Source organism: Barbus barbus (genome assembly GCF_936440315.1).
Source record: "Barbus barbus genome assembly, chromosome: 22".
Lineage (NCBI taxonomy): Eukaryota > Metazoa > Chordata > Actinopteri > Cypriniformes > Cyprinidae > Barbus > Barbus barbus.
Window position 1 is genome coordinate 30,774,853 of NC_136750.1, and position 10,405 is coordinate 30,785,257.

The 10,405-nt window shown below is 38.3% G+C and overlaps 2 protein-coding genes across 6 annotated transcripts in view; one reads left to right on the top strand and one right to left on the bottom strand.

Moving 5' to 3' along the window:
* LOC306888389 (fibrillin-1-like) overlaps positions 1–3,316 on the top strand; it is a 92,609-nt gene extending 89,293 nt beyond the window's left edge. Inside the window, exon 66 of the mRNA XM_079446637.1 lies at positions 1,327–3,316. Coding sequence (XP_079302763.1) covers positions 1,327–1,692 — 366 coding nt within the window. The 3' untranslated portion in view covers positions 1,693–3,316. The remainder of the gene's footprint in view (positions 1–1,326) is intronic.
* A 2,804-nt stretch (positions 3,317–6,120) lies between these two features.
* On the bottom strand, positions 6,121–10,203 carry LOC306888759 (deoxyuridine 5'-triphosphate nucleotidohydrolase-like). 5 transcript variants are annotated; one of them, XM_079447199.1, is made up of 8 exons: positions 10,130–10,203; positions 8,898–9,048; positions 8,154–8,245; positions 8,043–8,087; positions 7,885–7,959; positions 7,580–7,650; positions 7,433–7,508; positions 6,121–6,760 (listed from the first exon to the last, which is right to left on the bottom strand). In XM_079447199.1, the coding sequence occupies exons 1-7, from the start codon at positions 10,140–10,142 to the stop codon at positions 7,452–7,454; spliced, it is 504 nt and encodes a 167-aa protein (XP_079303325.1). In that variant the 5' UTR covers positions 10,143–10,203; the 3' UTR covers positions 6,121–6,760; positions 7,433–7,451. The 5 variants fall into 5 exon arrangements, with proteins under 5 accessions (XP_079303325.1, XP_079303322.1, XP_079303324.1 ...); XM_079447196.1 differs by lacking the exon at positions 10,130–10,203 and adding an exon at positions 9,830–9,949; XM_079447198.1 differs by lacking the exon at positions 6,121–6,760 and having other exon boundaries at positions 7,107–7,508.
* Positions 10,204–10,405: the final 202 nt, after the last annotated feature.

The following is a 10,405-nucleotide window of genomic DNA, read 5'->3' on the forward strand; positions in this document are numbered from 1 at the left end:
AGATACCAGCACAATAACACACTCAGATTATTTTTGTCAATATCGCACAGCCCTACGTATAACCTTTAAAATAAAAGATTTTAAACATCTAAATGTGATCTTGGACCATAAAACCAGTCATAAAGTGTAAATTATTGAAATTGAGGTTTAAACATCATCTGAAAGCTGAATAAATAAGCTTTCTATTGATGAATGGTTGTTGAATGAAGTTTAAACCTCGAAGAGGTGCATTACATGAGTGACACATAGCAGTGCTGTAAAATCACTTATGATGTCTCTTCTCTCTTTCTGCTGCTCAAATCCCCAAAGTTGTGGGTTCAAATCCCAGCGAATGCAATTCACCTGATCAAATGAAAACTTGAATGCAATATAAAACGGTTTAGATGAAAACATCTGTCAAATGCATAAATGATATTGTCAAATATAAATGTTTAAAATTATATGGTTTATCATTATCTGACATGGTATGCTTCTCAACCAGGTAAATTTAAATGAATTTATTTAATTTAATTTATTTATCAATTCCCCGCTGGTGTAACGACCTGCCTTTCTCAATCCGAGCAGCTGAATCTGTAATCATTTTCAAAAACCTTCTAAAGACACATCTTTTTCGACATCACCTGACCAATTAATACTAGCACTTACCCATTCTATGCATTCTGTCTAATTTATTTATTTAAAAAAGAAAAGAAAACACCTTGCTATGTGCACTGTGCTAGATATAATTGTATATTGTTGCTCTCTCGTTGGTCTGATTGCTTCTACTTTGTAAGTCTCTGGATAAAAGTGTCTGCTAAATGTAAATATAAATTTATATAAATTTTTTAAATTCATAAAATTATATATATATATATATATATATATATATATATATATATATATATGTGTATATATATATATAAGTATATATATATATATATATATATTAGTATATATATATATATATTAGTATATATATATATATATATATATATATTAGTATATTATTAAATATACCATTAATATAATTATAATATATTCATGCAATAATTTAATAATCTAATTTAAATCAAAATTAGTAAAATTATAAAATTTGTTAGAAATTTGTTAATTTAGTAATACAAATGTTATATATATACAGTGTTGGCCAAAATGATTAGAACACTAGTATTTTCAGCAGCTAAAAAATGGTTTTTAGTCAGTTATTTCTATCTTTTGCTGTAGTGTGTCAGTAGGAAATATCAGTTTACAGTTTGCATCTCTTTCTGACGGTGTGTGTGTGTGTGTGTGTGTGTGTGTGTGTGTGTGTGTGTGTGTGTGTGTGTGTGTGTGTGTGTGTGTGTGCAGAACGATCTGGACTGGGTCAGTCTGGCCAGTGTAGATGTGGACGACACGCTGCAGCTGAGTCTGAACATCAGCACACTGAAGAGCAAAGACCACATCATCGACTTCGTGCCGGCGCTGTCCACGCTCGCTAACCACATGCGCTACGCTATCGACTACGGCAACGACGACGGCCTGTTCCGCATGAGCCAGAAGGACGGCCTCAGCTACCTGCACATATCCAAGAAGAAAGCTCTCCAGCCGGGAGCTTATTATTTACAAATCCGCAGCGTGCCGCAGAACGGCAGCCCAGAGCGGCCCGACACAGACTACCTCAGCGGGCAGCGAGGAGACGCCCTGCACATGAGCGTCCAGATCGTCCTGCACTGACGGACACTCGGACAGACTGCAGCAGCCTCGCCCAAAGAGCAGCACGCACCGCATCATATGCTCGCATAACACATTACTAGGGTTGGGCATCGTTTGAATCCTATCAATTCCAATTCGGATTCTGCTTATCGATTCCCAGTTTCCATTCCAATGTGGTTAAACAAAAGAAAGTCAAACATTTAGATATCACACTTATTTATTCTGTGAATATACTTTATATCCTTGCAAAACATTTAATTGCTGCTGAATACCATAAACAAAAATCAGCCAGCTGCATAAAAACTGGAGTTGAGATTTTTATTTTTTTAAATGGAGGTTGTAGTTCTCTCACAATACAATACAAATGTTATTTCTATAGCACATTTAAAACAACTGCCGTTGACCAAAGGGCTTTCCAGCATCGTTACATAGTCACACAAAGAAAATTATAACCTGATCACTCGAATCAATTCTAAAAGCTCTACTATAAAGGTACGATTTCAATCTAAAAGCATCCAGAGATGGGGAAGGTTTAATATGCATTGGAAGAGGGTTTCATAATCGAGAAGGAGCCACTGAGAAAGCCCTATCACCCTTTGATTTTAATCTCGTTTTAGGAACATGAAGAAGCATCTGACTCGAAGATCTATGTTTCTTGTATTTTGATAAGGAATCAAAAGGTCAGCAATATATTTTTGGGGCAACGCCATGCAATGCTTTTAAAAGCATCAACAAAACCTTAAATTCAGTTCTAAATTTGACATGCAACCAGTGTAAGGAAACCAAGACTGGGGTTAATTCTCTCTCTCTTCTTTGTACGAGTCAAAATCTGAAGAAAAAATATTAGACAACTAAACAAAATCTCATGGAATGATTCAATGACTCGCTCAAGATTTACTCGTTTCATTACTGAATGAATCAGTGTTTTTGAACGAATGATTCAAAGACAAATACATATTTAACAGCCCCTTTTCACCACCTAAAAATAAAAGATGCGCACACAGGAATTGATAGATGGAATTTAAATTAAAATTTTACGGATTCTGGAATTGGAATTGATTTTTGATTCCCAACCCTACATATTACACATTCCCACCGCCGCCGCGGAGGAACGGATGGAAGTTTCTCGCTCTGGCTCAGTCTATCATATCTTACCGGTGCTAGTCACGTGAGCGCATAGATTTCTGTACTGTAATAACCGACCCACGCCGTCTGCCGCTACACGACGCTAGCCTTTCTGTTCTCTGTAACTATTCTAACGGGGTTTCTGCGGCTCTTACGAAAGCCAGTCCAGAGCAAGTCGAGAAAATGCAAGGAATAAATCAAATGTGACCCTGGACCACAAAACCAGTCATAAGCTGAATAGATAATCTTTGCATTGATGTATGGTTTGTTATGATAGGACAATATTTGTCTGAGATACAACTATTTGAAAATCTGGAATCTGAGGGAGCAAAAAAATCTAAATATTGAGAAAATCTCCTTTAAAGTTGTTCAAATGAAGTTCTTAGCAATGCATATTACTAATCAGAAATTAAGTTTTGATATATTTACGGTAGGAAATTTACTAAATATCTTCATGGAACATGATCTTAATATCCTAATGATTTTTGTCATAAAAAAGAAATGTATAATTTTGATCCATACAATGTATTGTTGTCTATTGCTACAAATATACCTGTGTTACTCATGACTGCTTTTGTGCTGCAGGGTCCTTATGGAACACAACACTTTAATATGGTCTCTGAATGCAAATGCATCAGCAACTTGAAAGCAGTTTGAAAATACTACAACTAACAGATCTCCATCACTTATTCATTCATTACACAGAACAAAGCTTATGTTTTGAATATCTGTGCTCAGAAACACTAAAATATGGGAATAACTGTTACTGTATCTTCTGATCGCACAGCAAAAAAGCTGCTGTTCTTCCTCGGTATTTTGTCTTGTTTTCCAGTGCAACTGTCCAAAGATTCTGAAATCACAATACATTGACTGGAGAAGCAGAATGATCAGTGTTGAAGGGAACACTGATGTAAATTACATTACAAATTACAATTACTGATTCAATTCACTTTTGGTGTGGAAGGGGCTTTACAGTTGCCAACAATATAAACAAATGTTGGGTTTTTTATATTAAAAATAAGCAAGCCCAGCTCAGGTGACAAAAAGTAACAATGCATTACTTTACAGAAAAAAATGTTGCATAAAAAGTAATGCAATTAGTAACTTTTTTTTATGGAGTAATGCTGTATTGTAATGCATTACTTTTAAAAGTAACTTTCCCCGATACTGAAAGTGACAAAATAAGTTTTGTTTTCTGAGAAATTGATCAAAATTAAGTAAGTTTATGATTAAGGGGGTGTTTACACGGCATCATTTTCAATCTTATGCGTTTTGTCCATTCATTTATACATGAGCAGCATTTTGGGGACCTGAAAACAAACTTAGTGGAAGAAAACCTCTGTGTAAACAACAAAAACATGAAACTTTGTTTCTTTGTGACATCGCCAATTACTGGTCTGGCATGAATAACAGCGTTTGTAGTCTTTTCCGCAGTTTCAAGAATGCAGTGAAAAACGAACATTTTGATGGGCTCAGAAAAATTAATAGTAATTTTTGTTCCTCATTAGCTCTTTTTCCATCCAAAGTTTCAAATTTAACTTATGCAGGAATGTAGAATATTGCATAAAATATTTGCAAATAATGCCAAATGAATAAAGCACCATTTTTGTCCCACGAGTTCAAGAGAACAAAATAGTCAGTTCCTGAGAAACGGGGGCAAAATATCAGTAATCAAAAGGAAAGTTGCTGCAACGGGGGACACGTGTTTTTTTCCCTAAATAAATGACTTGCATCTCAAAATGCGTGGACGAAATGCAATGAGATCTTGCTTTCAGATGCCTGATTGTATGAGTTATGGAGGCGATGATACAAAATAATTTTGATGACAGACTTTGGTTCAGAATAACATTTGAGACGGTGTGCGATGAGGTCAGAGTCCAGTTATCCAATCACATGATCTGTTGAGGCAAAGTCACATGACTTTTTTTGTTGCACATTAAGGAATTTATTCGGTAAACGTGTTTCCATTGTAGTTTATGGGCATGTCTTTTTTTTGGATAAAAAGTATCCTCCTCAATCGAGCGCATATGTTTTTAATGCACATTTTAAGATTTTATCTTGACATCCAGTGTTTTATAAAAATATGTGGATGGAAACAGCTGTTGAACATTTTTGGTTCTTGTTTGAAGCATAAACTCAGAAAAACTCCAGTAAGTGTATCTTGATTTAAACATGTTTAGGTATTTGTACTGGAAAACAAGACAGAAATACTGAGGAAGAGATAAAACATTGTTTTTGCAGTGCATTCAGCATTTATGAAGACTTTCTGCTCTGATTCCAGACCTTTTTAAGTCCTCAGATCGTGTAAGACAAATGCAGACCTTTGTAAGACCCGCAGAAACCCCGTCCATGTAATTTAAGTGTGTCTATACTGTAACCGTGTCACTTTTTTACTCGCGAACGCATTTGTAAACTAGAGGACCCCTGGAACGGAGGGGTTTGTAATGGTGCTTCTTATAATGACCAACTACTTGTAAACTGTGTTTCTGTGACTCGATCCATATGCACTGAGGTCTGACGGCCACACACACCTCCACACACACCTGTGGCCTCCGGCGAGAAGAACGCCGCCTCTGCCGTCTGTACGACCACGTTCTGTTCTGTCTTCACACTCGTGAGGGGGTTAGATGTACATTCACAATAAAAACATATTTTTGGTTGTACGGGCGACTCGAGCGCTGGCCTTCTTTCAGAGCGGCCTCTTAGAATCTCTCGATCTCGCTCGGTTCCTCTTTGAAAATAACAATACGCTCCAGAGTTAATAATAATTCATTACATTTATATAGCGCTTTTCTAAGCACTCAAAGCGCTCTACATTGTGAGGGGGTGTCTCCTCGTCCACCAGCAGTGTGCAGCATCCACCTGGATGATGCGACGGCAGCCATAGTGCTCCAGAACACCACCACACACCAGCTACAGGTGGAGAGGAGACAGTGATGAAGCCAATCAGTGTAAGGGGATGATTAGGAGGCCAATGAGATTGAAATGATCCAAACATGATGCAATGCAATCCAATGATGATTGAGAGATGAAGAAATAAACATTCCTCAAAAGATACAGATTTTTCTAGAAAATGATTGATGGAGAATCAAGTAAATCTGAGCTGCTTCAGTCCAGTAAGAGTTCATCTGGAGATATAACTGCAGTTATTCAGATGTTTACTTGATCAAAATAGAAATGTGTGATCATACGATACAGTAAGGTTAATGTATTTGACAGGTGTAATTTCTATAGGTAATCAGCACAGTACTGTAGTATATGATTCCACCATAGCACATTTCTTTAATAATGGTAAAGAAAACAAGCAAAATATCTTAAAATATCTCACCTTTATAAAGCGCTTTGTTTTGTGTATTTGACCTCGACAAAAAATCACACAAAATGTTGAAGTCTGCAAATGATGTAAAGATCAAACACAAAAGAAAACTCTTTAATATTTGAGCTTGTTTTGTCCAAAGCTCAGATGCAAACAGGTGAAGAGGAAAGAAGGTGAGAATATTGCACGGATCGGGGGCATGTTCTGCAGAATTTATTTTAAAGATATATTTGTATTACAAGCTCATTTGTAGTTACTTTAAGGTTTTTATAAAATATTTTATTACCTTATATGTCCAAAACTAAGTTTCTCACAATTGTTTTTGACTGATGCGGACCTAAAATACTAAATGTTTGCCCCCTCTCTCTCATCTCAGGCCTCAAATACTACCCCCTTTAGACACAGATTTTGAAGTAAAGAGTAAATCAAATATATGGATCTCATTGGATCGAAGCAAATTTCATAAGTGACGTATTTTGATCTCAAAAAAGTGAGTTGCCCCTGAAAGGTGATGAGTTCGCACAGTTCATGTCTGTTGGTGTTTTCATGAACGTCACCCAGCGACTCGAGAGCGACACTCGTCTCAGTTTAGGTTGTGCTGCTGTAAATCCTCTGGCCAATTCTGTGTTTCTGGTCAAAAATGACCAGCTTCAAAAAAGAAAAAAATGTTGTAAATCTCATTATGCTAAAATATTGCCATATCTTGTATTTCATATTTTTATCAATTTGTTTTTTTAATTTAAAATATTTGTTAATTTTTGGAGCTAAATGATCACAGGGCTTATTAATCAGTTTCTCCATCTCAGTTTTTGACTGCGAAAAACATTATTTGTGGATCATTTTGGCAATGTTCACTCAAAAACTGAGATCAATGATCAACCAGAAAGAAACAAAACCTGTGCTAATTCAAATATAGAAGTTGATAAGTTTGAGTCCAGTATTTGGTATTGTTATACATGCACAAGAAATTTAAGCAATTTATGCTTAGTCGATTAGTTGGATCAGGTGTTTATTAATTAGGGTTGTATCTAAACTCTGCAGGGCTCTGGCCCTCCAAGGATTGAGTTTGACACCCCTGCTGTAGCATACCATTAAAATAGCAACTGCACAAAAAAAAAAAAAAAAAAAAAAAAAGTTAATTATCAACAAAAAAACTGAATGATCATACACGTGTATTATAATTTAATCTCAAGTGATCAAAGAAAAAAAAAGAAAAAAATCAACGCGTTTTTTTTGTTTTTTACAAAAAGAACTATTTCACTGAGAGCCAATAAAAAAATAAAATAAACATTCATAGCATTAAAGTATAAATTGTATTACATTTAACACAGTAACAGGTTCAGTTGGTGCCGGTGGAGCCGAAGCCTCCTGCTCCTCTCTCCGTCTCATCCAGCGTCTGAAACCAGAAAACATGATGTAAATACAGCGGATGCGACTACCGAAGGAGTTAACGACAGCAGCGTTTACCTGTAACTCCTGCAGCTCTGGGTAACAGATTCTCTCGCAGATGAGCTGAGCGATGCGGTCGCCTTTCTTCACTGCAAACAGAGTCCAGTTTTTGTGTGAGTTTGCATCTCAGGTAAATGTCTCTTTATGGCTGTTTAAATATTTGTACTGAAAAAATTAGGCATTAAAAAAAAAAAAGTATCATGTTTGTTTTACAGTGCATGCAAGATTTAATGCCATGACTTTATGAACGCATTATGAATGCTGATTTGAGAGCTTTTTAGGCCTTAATTTGCAGAAGCATGAATTCAGATCTGCAGTCACACCTTCAAACGGCTCTTTGTTGAAGTTGAAGAGCACGACTCCCAGATTCCCCCTGTAGTCCTCATCGACCACGCCAGCTGTAGAGACATGACACATGTGATATCACAGCAAAACATCACATTGGCATGTCATTGGTGAGTGTGATTGACGAGCTACGTACCGCCAACATCGATGAAGTGCTTCACGGCGAGACCCGAGCGAGGAGCTGCAACACAAGAGCATTAATGAGGAAACACACAGCTTCTGGGCTGATGGCACAGTTCTCACTCACCGACTCGGCCGTAGTGTCCGTGTGGAACCGCAATCTGGATGTCTGTCTTGACTAGAGCTTTGGCCATCGGCGCGATGCTGTAGTCATATGCACTGAAACACACACATACATACACATATACATACATATACACACACACATGAGGATCTGTGTGACCGATCAATCACAGCTCGTCAAAGGCACTGAAGCAGCAGTGAATGCAGAATTAAGAGGAAACGATGCAAAAGAGAAATGTGCATGAACATGAGCAGTGCAACATCTGACACTGCATCTAATCACAGTGCAACAAATGCACTACAGCAGCAGTAAATACTAGAATTAAGACTTCTCTGCAGGTCAAGAGAGCATAAAACGCGGTATTAAGAGGGAAAATAGAGATCTGCATAAGTCTATGCATGCATGTGCAGAACACCATCAAATAACAGTGCAACATGCACAAAAGCAGCAGTGTAAATAACGTTATTAGAATTAAGAGGGGAAAATAAGTGCAACAGAGAAATTTCCATGAACCTAGCCACGTGCAGAGCAGCGCGCATGCGCAGAACACCCTGCATCTAATCACGGTTCATCAAATGCACTACTGTAGCACTGAATACTGCAAGTAAAACAATTCTGCAGCTTAAACTTTTAAAATACAGAAATAACAAAAGCAGAATTAAGAGGGGGAAACAGTGCAAACGGGGATTCTGCATGAATGTAAAGGTGCAGCACACAGAGGAACAGCGGCTCCGGGTCGAGTCTCACCTGTACAGGTCGAATCCCGCGGCTCGGTTCGATCCTCGGCTCGGTGTCGTGGCGTTTTCTGTCAGCTTGGCGAATTTGAGCACCTTTAGTTCTTCGTGTCCGTTCACCGCATCGCTCTTGCATCTCTTCTGCGGAGAAACCGCTTCTGTAACTTCAGAGCAGGGCATGTTACTGACGAGCGCGGCTGCAGACACTGAATGAATGAAGAAAGCGCGCCAGAATGCTGAAGAAGCGCGCTTTATTTGAACTACGCTGCGGCGGGAAAGAGCTGGTGCTGCGCAGTGTTGCCAAATCCGCGGAGCTGGACTACTGTACTGTTGCCGCGACCGCAAAACTTGATATTTATGACCTGAAATGCGAATTTCACCAAGGAGACCCTGTCAAAAAATGAATATTTTACCCCTCGGAGCTCGAGTTTACTCGGGGACCCCCCTCGAACAGCGATTGAGCTCGTTTTAAATAGCAATTGTGACAGTTTTGTTGCGAAAACCTGGCAACCCTGGAGCCGCTCATTAAATATTACTCTGCAGCAGAACCCCAGTCATCAGTGTTCGTTTAGTGACACTGAGATATACATCATCTGAGAGCTGAATAAATCATCTTTCCATTGATGTATGGTTTGTTATGATAGGACAATATTTGTCTGAGATACAACTAACGTTATTTGAAAATCTGGAATCTGAGGGTGCAAAAACATCTAAATATTGAGTCATTATTAAACTAGAAGATCCCTTGTGGCGAGCACTAACGTTAAGCGGTAGTAGTTTTTGTGATTGTTTATCTATAAATCAGTTATTGGTTATCTTCTGCTCGTCGGTGATATCACATTTCATTCTGTTATTACTATCATAGCCAGCACGTGCTGCGGTGAAGCTGTCCGTTATTAACGGGTATTTGGCCGTTTAGTCGTGATGTTATATAGAGCTGCTGACCTCCAGCGCCGCGTCTGAGACCCGGTCCCGTTAAACCGCGAACAGCGGACACACAAACGCGCCGAATCCACATCTTCGACAGTAAGCTACTCCGCCATATTTGTTGTTATTTGCATTCTGGGAGTTGTAGTTTTTGTGTGCGGTCGGTGTAGTTCTCGGAGGTTGTCTGACGGTCAATCACGGTATTTGTGTGAGAATCCGTTCCGTTTATTCAGAACGAAGCGGAATCAAGTGAACGTTAAACGGCGCATCCTGAGAGAGAAACGACGGCGGCGTCAGCGTTAAATACTCATTAATTACTTCTGATAATCATCCTGAACCGAAGAACATCCGGCTGTAAGACACCGGTTACCGGAGAATATTCCTACAAACGCGTCGTTTCCGTTCACAGCTCGTTTACACGTTTCCTTCAAAATACTGCAGTTATTGCTTAAATCAGAATAAATGATCTGATCTGAAATATCATATTCAAACAGTGTTCGTTCTGTTCCGAGTACAATCACTTAAACGGGACATTTCTTTAAAACTTCGCTTTGAGACGCTCAGAAATGGGTTTATTTACTGTGAGAAACATTT

Bases quoted from the DNA above. Each gene is read 5' to 3' on its own strand.
- LOC306888759 (XM_079447196.1), bottom strand. From the start codon at position 9,902: ATGTGGATTCGGCGCGTTTGTGTGTCCGCTGTTCGCGGTTTAACGGGA. The intron at 8,088-8,153 runs GTGAGTGAGAAC...CTTGTGTTGCAG, and splicing joins CGGACACTACGGCCGAGTCG to CTCCTCGCTCGGGTCTCGCC. The intron at 7,651-7,884 runs GTGTGACTGCAG...CTCTGTTTGCAG, and splicing joins CAACAAAGAGCCGTTTGAAG to TGAAGAAAGGCGACCGCATC.